Genomic DNA, 14,555 nt, shown 5'->3' with positions numbered 1-14,555 from the left:
AGGCTCGCCAGGGCCGCCGGGCACAGCCCTCCGCCTCCGCGGACACACATTCCGCCCCCAAGAACGCTGCCAGGAGAGACTCCTGCCTTCGTTTAAAGAAAGTACGTGTTTCACACCCGGCTCCCTCTAGGGAAGAGGAAACTTTCCCGTTCGGTCTGTCGGCGGCTGGTCTGCCGGTGTGTCTGCCCGCGGGGGTGCTTGCTGCCGGTGGCACCCCGCCGTCCCGCCTCCCAGCCAGGCCCCGCGTTACCCGGCGGGGGCTCTGGTCAGTAGCGCCGCAGAGCTACGCGAAACCAAACCCGGCGACCAGAGGGGAAACTGCGCGGGTGTTCGCGGAGTCACACCGAGGGCATATCCCCCAGCCGCGGGGGAAGGGCGGGCGCAAGGAGGGAGGGAGCGGAGAGGAACTGCCGACAATTACTCCTAGGAAGTTTTACGGCTGGGATCGACCAGCCACGATCAGGTGAACCCGCTGTGCTCCTGTTACTTGGAGTCATTAAGCACTACAGGGTAATCCGGGGGCAGATTTCTCGGGCGATAACAAAGACACGCTGTCACTTTAGGGCTCTGCCACAAATCCTTAATTGCAAAAAAAAAAAAAAAAAAGAAGAAAAAAAAAAAGGGGGGGCTAGAGCGGGGATCCAGTGTCTTGGTGTATGGCACATCCAATGCGAGGGTCTCCAGGCGGTAAGGGGTCCTTTGATCAAGAAAATCCAATTATTTGTGTATATACATTTCCCACATAGTGATTACTTCATTAATTGTCCCGCCTTTATCTCCTCCCTTCCCATCCCCCCTAATAATCAGTTCTTTTATCCAGACCAACAAACACACCATAGGAGCTTTGTGGATTCAAAGGATTTGCTTTCGCTTCTGAAAGAGCCGCTATTCTTTGATGATTGGGTAGCGGCAAACTTCAAAGCCATAAATCTTCCCTCTGACTGGTTGGCGGCCCAGCAAAGTCCTTATCAAATTCTTGGAGGTGATCCTGGTGCAGTCAGACAGTCCGCGGAGATCGCGCAGCGCGGGGGGGTGGGACGGGCACGGAGGCGAAGAGATCAGAGGGAAGGGGAGAGGAGACAGAGGGAGAGAGAGAGGGAGAAAGAAACTGGGCAGCTCCTCGTCTTCCTTTTGGCGTCCCCATGCCTCGGCGGTGCCCCGGCGCCTTCCCTTCGCCCCGGGCGCAGTAGCCATGGCCGCCGTGGCCGTCCTCCGGAACGACTCCCTCCAAGCTTTCCTCCAGGTCAGTACCCGCGCCCGGGGCCGGGCAGGCTCCACGGGTGTGACCCGCGTTGCTCGGGGACAGCCGGCGCTTGATGCCTCCCTCCCTGGGCTTCACCCGCGGGCGGCTCGGGAGAGGTAGGCAGGGACCCGGGGGTGAGGAGCCCGGCACCTAGGGCTGGCAACTTCCCCCGCCCACCAGCAGCCCGGCGGTAACTCCAGGCACCGTCCCAGGCGGGGTAGGTCAGCGCGGTCCGGGGGCTGCCCCCTTCCTGTAGCGGCCCCTTTCCCGTCGCCCACAGTCCAGGAGAGGCGGAGGGGCCGGCGGCGCTGGCCGCAGGCGGGACCGGTCTCTGGGCGGGGCGGGGGGGCCGGGCCCGTCCTGCCGGTTTGGCGCTCGCTGTTTTGGGAAAGTTTGGCAGCCGCGGGAGCTGTGGCGCGGCTCCGGCCGCCCGCGGGCAGGGGCGCGCAAAGTTTCCTGCTGGCGGCGCGGCTGCTCCCGCGGGGCGGCGGCGGGCGGCGAGTAACGCGCTCTTCATCCTCCCTCCCTCCCGCTCCCGCGCAGGACCGCACCCCCAGCGCCTCCCCAGACTTGGCCAAGCACTCGCCCCTGGCTCTTCTGGCAGCCACCTGTAGCCGGATCGGACAGCCGGGCACAGCACCCTCGGACTTCCTGCAGGTCTCCTACGACCCGACCCTGGGATCCCCCTCCAGGATCTTCCATCCGTGGAGCGGCGAGATGCCGGCGCACTCTCCGGGGGGGCTGCCGCCGCCTCACCCCAGCCTGGGGCTGACTCCTCAGAAGAACCATCTGCAGCCTTCCTTCGGGGGCGCGCACGAACTGCCCCTCACCCCCCCGGCGGACCCCTCCTACCCGTACGAGTTCTCCCCCGTCAAGATGCTGCCCTCCTCCATGGCCGCCCTGCCCTCCAGCTGCCCCCCCGCATACGTCCCCTACGCCGCCCAGGCCGCGCTGCCTCCCGGCTACTCCAACCTGCTGCCCCCGGCGCAGCCCTGCCGGCAGCTCTCTCCCAACCCGCCGCCCGAGGACATCCCCTGGTGGAGCATCCAGCAGGCCGGCGCTCCGGGCAGCTGCGGCCACCGCTTCCCCGCGGCCGCGGCTCTGCCTCGGAGCCTGGTGCTGGGCCACTCGGACTTCGCCCAGTACCAGACGCAGATCGCCGCCCTGCTGCAGACCAAGTCCCCCCTGGCGGCCACGGCCAGGAGGTGCCGCCGATGCCGATGCCCCAACTGCCAGTCGGCCGCGGGCAGCGCCCCGGAGGCGGAGCCGGGCAAGAAGAAGCAGCACATCTGCCACATCCCCGGCTGCGGAAAGGTCTATGGCAAGACCTCGCACCTGAAGGCGCACCTGCGCTGGCACACGGGCGAGCGGCCCTTCGTCTGCAACTGGCTCTTCTGCGGGAAGAGCTTCACTCGCTCCGACGAGCTGCAGCGGCACCTGCGGACTCACACAGGCGAAAAGCGCTTCGTCTGCCCCGAGTGCGGGAAGCGCTTCATGCGCAGCGACCACCTGGCCAAGCACGTCAAGACCCACCAGAACAAGAAGCTCAAGTCAGCGGCGGACGGCGTCAAGCGGGAGGACGGCCGCGACCTGTGACCGCCGGGCGGCGGGGAGGGACCGGGCCGGGACTGCGCGGCACCTGCGGGCCAAGGCGAGGCGCAGCGGGGACCCGAGCTGAAGGAGCCCCGCAGCCGGGGGCAGGGCTGCCGGCTCTCTGACTTGCGTCGGGCCCAGCGAGCGGGAGCTCGGCTGGAGGCGGCGCCGGGACCCTCAGGCCCGGGACTGAACACTTGTAGGGCCCCGGGTCTGCCGCTCGTCCTCGTCCCGGGACAGGCACCCTCCCCGCCCCTGAGGGCCCGGGGCGAGGCTGAGAGGAGACCGCGGCCGCCGCCTCCGTGGTCGGGGCTTGTAGGCTCCCGGGGGTGGGTCGGCAGCGTCTGCCCGGCAATGCCGAGGCCCGGCCCTCGGCGCTTTCAGGGTAAAAGACTGAAGTTTTGTGTACAGGTTATTTAATAGTTCTGTTTGAATACCGGTGTCCCTCTCCTCGTCCTCGGCCCCGTGGGGGGCTCCAGCATGAGTTGTCTCTGTAAAGCGACCCGCGACTGCAGCGCGAAATAAACACGTTATCACTGGGGTCACGCAGGGGAGGTCCCTCCGCGCCGGTTTCATTCGAGCGTCCCCAGGGCCGCTCCCTGTGCCCGCCCGCCCGCAAACCGCCGGGCTCCGCCGCACGCTTCCCGCCACTTCCCGCTGAGGCGGTGGCGGGCCCTGAGGTGGCCGCGGGACGGGTCCGGCTCCATCGCCGCGGTGAAGCGAGGCGGAGCTCAGCGCAGGGAGAGCTGTGAGCTGCTCATCGTAAACAGCCTTAAAATCCCCTGGCTTCTTCGGCCTGGTGCTGGCCAGTTGGTTTGGGGCGGTTTGGGGTGGGTTGGGTTTAGTTATTGACAATATTTTGTTTTCTACACATGAAGGCGTGAGAGGAAAGAGAAACGTATGGTACCGTGGCGCCAACACTGAGAGTGAATGTACGGGTCAAGTACTTGGGCTGCAATATAGGCATAAATGCCCCTTCCCAGAGAGAGCTAGCCCAGAGGGCCTGTGACAACCAGCCATGCCCAGCCTCAAGCAGCCTGTGGCATGGCACGGCCGAAATATGCTTTCCGTGTGCTACTTACTGTAAAATCACAGAATTTGAGGGTAAGACACTTGTCATCCTCCCAGTGTGAGCAAATGGCAGTCACTCCCCTGCACAGGGGAAGCTACTGGCACAAAACTGTATTTAAAAGTACTTGGTAGATGGTAATGGCTTTTAGGGTTCCTTATGTCTCAGTGGGCATCATGTAAGTATGAGTTTAGTCATACATTCGTTTTGGCAAGTTTCTTTTAAAATAATGTCCTTTTTTACTGCAGTGAGTTCCCCCCCCCCCTTTTTTTTTTAACTGAAATTTTTATAGAACAAACAGATTGGGAACCTGATTAGCCATTTGCTAACTTTTGCATTTTAATATAGAGAATTTGTTGTTTGCTCCTTATTTTTGCCAAGTCAGCTTTATTATCTGGTTACCAAATGAGACAACCAGATAAAAACTGCCGTCAAAACTTCACTGGGACTAATCTAGAACCATTCTAGCTTCAGATGGGTTCCTCTGGTGGCAGTTATCAAACAAACTTCAGCACAATCATAACAATACAGATGTGCTTTGCCATGGACTTCTGAAACTGGAGAAGCAGCAGCTCGATAAGTGTCATGACAGAGGTGTAAAACTGACATGTTTGTATGTATGTCAAATGCTGCCAGGAATCTATTCTCTCAGGAAATAATGAGATGAGACAATACCACCAGAACCCTCACTTCTGAAATAAGGAGAAATTAATGGACAGTTACCATGGTACAGCTCCTCAACAGTATTTCAATGTTTGTGATTCTGAATTAATTTCTCACACCATATTCTTGGGGTCAACTGATTAAATTAATGACCAGGCAGTTTTCCTGTTTACTAGTGAAGAATCTTCTATAACATGTCCTGTTATAGATAGAAAGACTTGCGAGAAACATGTTTAGTTTCATTGGTTAGCATTATTTTCCCAAATGTTTAGGCTCCAGAAGCATATTGTTGAAGGATATTAAGTAGAAGATACCTTTAATGTTCCAGAATGAGTAACAGCAATACAAGAAATAACTAATGGATCTGATCCAGAAGTCCTTGTTCAAAAAAGTCTCTGAGACAAAAGAGCATCCTGTTTACTATTGACATATGATTTAAATGTGTCATCAGGAATAAGGTAATGTTTCTGCTTTTTAAAATGTTTCATGGCATAGAGTGTCAACCTGCTTCCTTTCTTTGATATTAAGTTACATTAAGAATGTAGTGTTACAGAATTTAGGACTACTTTAAAAGAGGGTTTGTTTTCCTGAATAGTCTTTCAATTCTGTTCTCACATCAGACCTGCTTAAACTTGACAGTGCTTTTGTTGGTAACAATAGAGGGGAAACAACTGTATCCCAGAGTATGAAAGGTCCACTTACAGGATAGAATTATGGACTGGGATGTTGCCACACAGTAATGGTCTTTCACTGCTAAGTAAGTGCGTAATCGAGAGCTATTAAGGTGAGCTGAAGCAATGGAGGTTTCTGGCACAAATTTAGCTTGACTAAGAGCTAGAGAACCATTCCTATCAGACCAGATATAACTATCAGAAAATAGTTTGATAATTGTAGATGTAATGGCTTCTAAGATGGATCATTATGGAAAGATTTTTCTCCAACTGGATTGACAAACTGTATTTACCTAGCATCTGTGTTGTCTGGTACCATCAGACTATTTTGGGTTCTTACTCATTCCTCAAGACACACATTGTACTGAAAGTTTTACTGCTCATTTAAGTCTGCAAGTAATTTAGGTTTTAAGCAAAAGACCATAGCGCAGGCAATGTCAGCACCATGCCAAGGGAGTGGTGGTACCTAATTAAAAAAAAACAAAACAACAGAAAAACACACACACACACACAAAAAAAGCCACAAAAAAAAAAAAGCAGTGCCACATTGTAGCCTTGTACCGTGCATGATATCTGTATAATAAACACTTTTAAAGCATAAAAGTGCAGAGCTTAAAAACAGGTACAGGCAAAAGGTACTAGCAGGGAAGTGTCCCTGCCTATGGGGGGGGGGGGTGGAACGATATAGTCTTCAAGGTCCCTTCCAACCCAAACCATTCCATGATTCTATGAAAATTAGTTTAATACCTATAATGACAGAAAAATGTATATAAGTGAAGACCCATGATAGCAAATGCCAGTGAGAATCTTAACCTATGAGATTACTACCAAAAAAAACCCAAAAGAAAACTAGGGATGTATGTATGACACAAGGTAAGTAAAAGTAACAGTTTAGAATGTATTTAAAATATTTAATTAAACATTATTTCTGCCTCAAGCTTTTAAATAGTTCTTTGGAAAAAGAGGACATATCCATCATAGCTGTTTCATATTCATCTCTAAATAGCTAAATCATATGATAGCTTTTCAATTGAAATCATTAAACTTTTATAGTAATATGGCATTTAAATATACATGTGACCTTTCTGGTGTATGGGTAGAGCGTTACAAAAATATATTGCTTACATCTCAAGAATTTATTTCAAGTTGGCAGATTGCACTCTATAATAAAATTAACTTTTAATTTTGCATTCACAAAATACATTTTACACTTTTAGCTGTTTCCAATCAACTAGAACAGCTGTTCATTTTATAAAATTAAATGATTAATATTCTTTTTAATTATACATTTTGAGTACATATGCCACTCAAGGTCAATGCATTTCTGAATTTTAGATCTTAAATGTCATTGGTATAATCGACACATCATATAAACTAATTAATCTTGTGGTTAATTCAAATTAATTAATCTACCAAAATATAGGAAAATGGTTTAGAAACTTCAGATTTGGCACGTTTTCTGTGTTGAAAAGTGACTTTCACACTTGGACAAACTTTTAAGCAGATAAGATTATATATATATGAAAAAAATGTTCTTCAAATAGATGTTTGGGGTTTTTTAGCATGTTAATAGAGTTATTTTTTAGTTAAGAGCCAAATAGAATCAGATTTTAACCCACTTTAACCTCTTTGTCCTGACAGACTAGAATGTCATTGCAATAATCCAACAAATTTATGAAGTTATGTTTCCTATCTCTTCATCTAGTATTATAGACATATATGATCATTGTTTTAATTAGATGTCCTTCCTAAAACCATTGCCATGTACTTCCTCCATACTAAATTATAGATATAATTCTTAAAAGAAATATTTAATCTGAAATTATTTGCAGAGAGATTGCATTAAGTTTTAAAGTAACTACAGCTTAACTGTTTCAGTTTGTAAATTCTCACCTGTGTCTGATACTAGTCTTGAATACTGAAGAAAGAGGGAATTTAGAATGCTGATGTCTTAAAATTCTTGGACAAAGGTAACATTTTACTGTTCAGTGATATTCAGGGATTTTAGCAGACCACTCAAAAGTTCAAAAATAGGGTAAATTTGTATCTCTGTGCAATTACTTGCACAATTACCAAGGCACTTTAAAAAGAGCCTTGTAACATTTAATAGATTTTGTCAGCTTATCCCCTTTCTGAGTGCTGAGGAACAAAAGTATAATGCCAAGTTATTGCCAGATCTTATGGTCTGCTATAGAATCTTTTTTTCTTTTTCTTAGTTTCTCCAATTATTTTACACTTTTTATGAGATTCTTGTGAATCCTCTGGTGAAGATGTGTGTCTGCTGCTGTGGCACAGAATGGAGTCAACTTAAAAGGGTCTTAGATTTTTCTACAAAACTATTTTTACAAATACTTACCAAATAGGCTCCCTAAGTCTTCAAGAATACTGAACCTGAAAGCAAAGCTTTCCTCTGACTGATTGTCTAGCAAGTATCTTCAATAACTTTGCATTTAAACAGCATCCAGGCCACCAAGGACCTGGAAGTGTTTGGCTATCAGCAAGGCTCACAATTGTCAGGTAAGTGTTAATGTGCAACTTAGAGAAGAAGGATCCAAGGCCCTGAATGAATAGTCCTGACCAGAGAAAATCAGCAGAAATGTGTTCATTCGAAGGTTCTTTTAAATTTGTTTATGGGATTTATTCCCTGTTAATATTTACTCCCAGCTGATTTGAAGTCATATAGGTGTTTCATTATGGATAAAGAAAACATGTATTTTGACCTTGTGACTGTGACAGGTCAGTGGGAGATCATGGATAGTGGGATTTGGCCTTTAACCTGGAGGCCATCAATCCTGTTTTTCTTCTCATCATCTCTTAACTTTTTTGGGATACACACTTACTTAAGTACACACAAAATCTCAGCATGTCCCTGACCCAGGTCTGGGGGTTACATCCCTGCTTATCCATGTTAACCGGAGCCCAACCAGAGCCTGTGTACAAATTCTGCGTGCTCACTGAGAAAGGTTATGGACATCCATTCAAGGGCATGTAAGTACATAGCAGGGGTCTATCTCCTCTTCAGGTGGCTGTGTGGTGAATCCCACCCTGCAACGTACTGAACTTTGGTGGCCAGGAACTACTGAAGTGACGAATGTGTGCTGAGGTGTGAATTGAGTCCCTGCTCACTGAATAAGTGTGCTCTTTAATGGTACAGAGTCTGAATAGGTTCAGAGTTCTCTCGGGGGTGGTAAAGGCTAGAATTTCATCTAACTGAACTAACAAATCATCATAATTCATTTTTTTATGTCTGATGCTGTTTAACTCTGACTAAGCAAGGAATAGTTTACCAGCGTAAGAATGTTGTATACTAGAAGCTATTTTAATCTGTGTGACCATTCCTCTCCTCCACTTCTGCCTCCTCTCCTCCAGAGTAAAAAAGTTGTATCAGCAAAAGAGCTGTCTTGTCTGTCCTGCTGCATCTACAGTGTAGTCTTCTGCCAGTGTAGATGTCTCAGCTAAGGGTTAGGGTTTTTTTATCCCCCATGATTGTCACAATTGTACCTGCAGCAGCATGTGGTCGAAGCCTGGTTTACCTTGTCCTAAGGTGAGCACAGAAGACTTTTTATGCCTTGTACTTAATTGTTCTCTCTAGCCTATATATATAGCCTACATATAATGTAGCCTTTGCCTTAAGGTAGGAACCTCCATCTAGCTCATCTAATACCCCTCCTCCAGGGCATCAATCACCCGCTTTTGCTGGTCATTGATGCCAGTATTGAGCAAGTAACTCCAGGGAACACCATCATTTGCCCTTCCTATCACACTGTGCCATCATAAAAAGCAATATTTTTTTACATTTGTAATTTCCAGTTGCCACTGAATCACAGACTTTAACCATGACAGTGACTGAGATGTCCTGAACTGAGTATTTAATCACCATAGCATTTAGAATAGAAGAAACCTTAAGAGGGAAAGGAAAAATAAGAAAAACATCTTTTTTTTCTTTTTTTAGAAGATATTTATGTTTTAAATGAAAATTAATACTCAAACTGTGATACTTTTCACAAATTAAATATTTCCATCCACAAATACCCACATCACTAGCTTAATCAGAAACAATAGTGTGTGCCTATGTTTTTTTATTTTTAAAAGGTATGGTTGTCTGCAAAACCAATATATTCCTCTTATCTGCAAGCCCTGTTCTTGGAGCAGTACTGAGCAGTTTAAACAAAGTTACAGTATTATCTAATATACTACTCCAAAATATTTTTCATTTTCCTTTTTAGCATGAACCAGCCATCACAGAGCATGCTTTCAATACAGGCTCTAATTACAAAGCAGGTTAAAAGAAATTTTATTAGACCAAAGCCTGTATCTTCACTTGAGGTCATATCCCACATGCTTTATTCAGGATCAGATGGTGTGCCTGTGATCTCCACATGCAGATCTCTCATCTGTATGGAAACGAGATGTCAGTCATGCTGCCACATTCCCCCTTGTTTTAGACAGCTCTCCAGAACTCTAGGATGCACATGTGAAGAAGAGAAAGGAAAATGTGCTCTATTCACTCATTAAAGATTAACCAGGAAAGAGAACACAACCCTGAGAATGTCAGGTGGTCTCAGCTACTGTATGTTAATCCCAAAGGAGCATGGAAATTACTTCATTTCTTCTCCTCACGTCTAAATAATTTGCTTTCCTTCTGATGAGGAATAGTTTGCTTTTGTTAAATCCTGCAAAGAACAGCCAAACACTTGACATCTGCTTTCTTTACATGTTATTAAACACTGCTTGCTCACCTTAGTAGCCCAATATAGGAGGCCCATTCTTCTCAGCATTACCTGATCCTTCAGCAGTGTGACTCCACTGACTTCTTTCTGTTAACTTGCTCTGAAAGAACTGAAATAGTTTTAAGTGGGCAAAGATTACTATACTATATTTTCCAAAATATTAACCAAATCTTCTTATGTGCCTACATGAGACCTAAGGCTATGTCTGAGCTTCTTAATAAAATGCTTGAATAAATTGTATAATGATGCTGAGAAGCTACTTGCAAAGTACTGTAATCGAGGCCATGTTCACTGCTTCAGTAGTTAAGTTAGAGACCAGAACTGTGAGCAATCTTGTTAGGGGAAGTAGGTTCTCTGCAACACTACTTAAAAATGGCCAGAGTAGCTCAGTTAAATGTAAACACTGGAACTGTAACTGTTACCGTTACCCCAGTGGGATCTTGAATATACAAAGAACAATACTAAACATGCTCAGTACATCCTGGCAGTCTACAGGGAATTGTTTTTTTCTCATCAGGGGAAGGGCTTATAAAAGTTTTTCCCAGAAGGGGTAAAAATTGGTTCATGTATCTGAAGATCATTTCTATCAGTCAGGAGAAGAGGCAGAAGACAATGCAGCCAGGGAACCTTGCCTTTTTATGGGCCACATTTGCTCGTGCTCACAAACACTAAGCCCTATTTCCCTTCTCTACCCCCTGAACATGGAGGGGAGGTGCAACATACAATAATTTTTAGAAGCCTGTAGCTGATTCACTTCCCCCAGTTTCCCCACACAGCTCATGGGAGTTTGTGGTATAGCCTCAAAGTCCTCTGTAGTATGTTCCAGTATGCAGCTGTTGCATTGCCTTTATGGGGTTTGCTCTCTCCCCATCCTCAAAAAACCAAATCATAGTGCACAATTGCGCTGTTTTGAAATAGCTTGTTACGCATGAAGAAGAAAGTTTCCTAAGCTGAATCACTGATTGCAGAGTACTGAAATCACAGAGACTTAAATGGTGGAATTACCTTCTAGTTTTACCATTTAATTATTTTTCCAATTAGAACCACAGTTTTAATCAGCTAAGAAATATTAAATATTAAACAGTTAGTATAGTGTGTTACATTAAAATAATTCTTTATAAAGTGCCTAAGTACATTACAATCTCATTTGTCATTTTATTATACACATTCATTCATCCTAGACTTAATTTAAAATAGGTGTCAGGTGTCAGCTATAATACTGAGATTTGGATTCTGATCTAGATGTTAGAACTCTGCCATTTACTAAGCATATAAAAGAAGGGGGAAGGAGGAGGGTAAGTTTAGGCCTGTTTTTAATAAGCTACAGCAATTAGATATTTTGAATACTCAGAATGATATATTAGAATTATACAATTATTTGGTTTGTTCGGTTGCTTTTCAATACACTTGAGAACCAGCTCTTAATTAAGATACACACACCATCAAAGACTAAAAGCTTAGATGGTGGTAAAAACAATTAGAATGATGATGTAGGCTTAGATTCCCCGTGGTTTTTGTACAGATCTGCCAAACAGCTTGGGGTATGGGCACGTGGAATTTGCACAAGGTCCAGAACATCTGCAGTACTTGTGCACCCTACAGGGACATGAACCTCCCTGGAGCAGGTGGGATGCTCTGGGGCATGGCTCTGTTTTCCCCAAGCCAACTGGGTACTCTGACAGCAGGAGCTTTACCCCTCAAGGGAACTAATGCAGTTCTTCATTGCCTCTGGGTAAGGAGTTGTTCCTCTGCACAGTTCCTTCTGGGGAGCAATAGCCTAGGGGTGCTGAAGTCCTCATCCTGCTCCCATGGCAAGACCAATAAATCACAGTGGAGCCTCTATCTGTGCAGCATATACCAGTTATGTGTTAATTACTTGTTAGTTTAGAAAACATTCCTTCCTATTTAAAAGGTGTAAGAGGGACGCACAGCATACAACAAAGCACATTTTATAAAATGGAGTAAGATAAATGATCCAACCAAGATTAACTCCAATTATAGGCATGCTTCACCCCTTTAAAACTAAAAACTATGTAATATACCATCCTTAATACATCCTGAATGTATTGCTCTTGAGCTCAAAAGCAGTAAGAACAGTCTCTCGTGAAACTTTGCTCCAGAAAGGACCATCTCAATGCCACATGAAAAACCTTAATCTAAGCAACCAAACTTCTTGACTTGCTGCTGATTCCACAGCACTTTTTTATAGTGATATCACTTTTATCTATCATCCTTTATTCAAAAAAGTAAATCAAAAGCATAAAATAGTCTCATCTGATTTTTTGCCTGTAGGAGATAGCATTTTCAGTGGTTAAGCCATGAAGTCTTACATCAGAGGCAAACTAAGTGGCTGACTTGACTTTCTGTTCTCATTTTCCAAGTATAAAAGTTTCTTACGCACAGGTTACAATCCAGTATCAAAATCAGAATTTTAAAAAAGAAAATATTTATCTTCAGCAGCTCAGCTGACACAAAGGAGTACTTGTATTTTAGACAGGTGCAACGCTTTTTTAATTGCTGATCAGAAAACCAATCCTCTATTAACCCTAACCAGGTAAATGGAATATATCACTAATGCCTGTTAGTATGAGATGTGTTTAGACCTATATTAATGATGATTAATAGCAAGGATTTTTACAGTTTGAATCCTACAAATAAATTCATAGAATCATCGTAGAATTCTAATGTGTGTTTGTAAAGTTCTTACATTTTGACTTTTATCAATCTTAATTTCATTTAAAATAAGTTATTAGGAAATCACTTTGAACTCGACTGCAGTAACCAATACTTCAGCTGAAAAGGTTCACAAAAAGATGGGGTCAGCTCTGAAGATCTGCCCAGGGATACATGGCATGTTAGTCAACACAGCTGATTCAGGTAGGTTTCTGTGGCCAGTAGCAACAGAACAGTGCAGTTTGAATCACATCTTGGCACCTTCAGTTCTTGGGCCTCAGTGATTAGGTTTTTATTAACACCTCTCCACCAAGTTGCAGATTTTTCTAAATTCTTAGGAGGGCTTCAGTTCATGCCTCTGGGGTCAGAGTATTTTACTCACTCCACTGTAATGCTCTATGGAAAGACCTAACAGTGGCCCAGCTACATCTGCTTAAAATCACTTCAGTGCCTTTGGGGGCATGTGTGTGTGTGTAAGCCCTTAAGGAAGCTGCAGGACTGCACATGCCCTGGGAGCCAACCAGATAATCATTAGAGAGTCCCAGAATGCAGGAAGAGCCCCTGCTACGCATGCCTTCCTTTGGCAAGCAGGAACAGAGGGGCTTGAAATGGTTTTCTCAGAGGAAATGGTAAACATAATGGAGATGCATAACTATCATAAGCCAGACCAAAGATCTGTTTAACCTAGGAGCCTGTTTTCCAGTAACAGATGCTTAAGGAAAGTGGATTAAAACCAAGGCATATATAAAACAGATATTCCCCTTGGCATGGCCTCAGCTTCTGGGGAACAGTGCCTCAGAAACTTCCTGAGCTGGAATCACATTTTGTTTGTTGTGTTTAATAGTCACAGATAGGCCGAGCCATCACAGATCTGTCTCATCCGTTTATGTCTGGATTTACACTTTGTGGGTCCGCAACATATTCTGATAGCTGTTTGTAAGGGATTATATCCCCTCTGAAAAGAAAGACATGATGACTTTATAACCATCTCATTTTATCCTGGATGCCCCCTAACGCTGAGGAGTGGTGCAGAGCTGTGTCTCGTCTTGCTCCCCAGCCTATTCGCGCTGCAGTCCTCGGGCACACACTGGACTGGAGCAGCTGCGGGCTACAGCAGCGCCTCGGACCCCAGCTCAGCCCGGCCTGGCCCGGGCCGGAGCACCCCCGGGGGCATCCCCGACACCTCTTCCCGTGCCCAGCCCCTTAGGATGGCGGCAGGTGCTGGCCCCGAGCGCAGCCCCCAGGGCACATCCCAAAGATACCCATGCCTGAGCTCGCCACCCCAACCCACCTTCCCCCTGGGCATGGCCTCTTTGACAAGGTTGCCCTTACGCTCTCAGGCAGAGGTGGGTACTGGAGGTATCGTTCTCCCATCGCGGGAGAGATGTTCCCTCAGGTGGGCTCGGCTGTGCTGCCCTGGGCAGGTGGGAGCTCTGGGGACTTGCGAACATAAACCTGACAGGAATTTCAGGCATACTGCATACTTTTTTACAATATATTGCAAGTCAGTTCACAGAACCATAGGTCCAAGTTCCTCAACATTGGTTTGGGGTTTTTGTTTTTTTCCCAAAAAAAAGTCACTTGGTATCAAGACTCCTAGCTTTTATTTCTGTACCGTGATTTGTTCATCTTTCACTGTGGTCATGTAAACTCTGGTGTTGTTCTAGTTTGTTTTTTTCTGAAGGTTTCAGATATGCACCAGCATTTCCATTCCTCACAGCTTGTTCCTTGGCTTTAAAAGGTCACCACAGGCTGAAGTGTGGTATGTGAAGTCCAGAGCAGCTTTTCTTCCATTAGTGTAAAACTTTGGAGTTAAAGGAGTGAGTTGAAATATATGGGTTTACTTCTTTCCAAATCTTTTTATATGCCTATATAACATGAAAGCTGATTTAATTTAAAGAATAAAATGGGAC

General features: G+C 45.9%; 1 protein-coding gene and 1 long non-coding RNA gene across 3 annotated transcripts; both read left to right on the top strand.

The window, feature by feature from the left end:
- Nucleotides 1-1,008: 1,008 nt before the first annotated feature.
- On the top strand, nt 1,009-3,377 carry SP5 (Sp5 transcription factor). Its single transcript, XM_061342711.1, has 2 exons — nt 1,009-1,243; nt 1,787-3,377. The coding sequence occupies exons 1-2, from the start codon at nt 1,193-1,195 to the stop codon at nt 2,837-2,839; spliced, it is 1,104 nt and encodes a 367-aa protein (XP_061198695.1). The 5' UTR covers nt 1,009-1,192; the 3' UTR covers nt 2,840-3,377.
- A 1,336-nt stretch (nt 3,378-4,713) lies between these two features.
- On the top strand, nt 4,714-13,639 carry LOC133206594 (uncharacterized). Of its 2 annotated transcripts, XR_009723817.1 has the most exons (4): nt 4,714-5,026; nt 7,698-7,756; nt 8,609-8,783; nt 12,716-13,639. It is a non-coding gene; the product is annotated as an uncharacterized LOC133206594 (long non-coding RNA). The 2 variants fall into 2 exon arrangements; XR_009723816.1 differs by lacking the exon at nt 4,714-5,026 and having other exon boundaries at nt 6,105-7,756.
- Nucleotides 13,640-14,555: the final 916 nt, after the last annotated feature.

The sequence above is a fragment of the Neopsephotus bourkii genome, unplaced genomic scaffold (assembly GCF_033783945.1).
Source record: "Neopsephotus bourkii isolate Nb327-2 ecotype Australia unplaced genomic scaffold, CSIRO-AGI_Nbou_v1 NB_196, whole genome shotgun sequence".
NCBI lineage: Eukaryota > Metazoa > Chordata > Aves > Psittaciformes > Psittacidae > Neopsephotus > Neopsephotus bourkii.
Note: the sequence above shows the minus strand (reverse complement) of the source record. Positions and strands in the feature narration are given on the sequence as shown.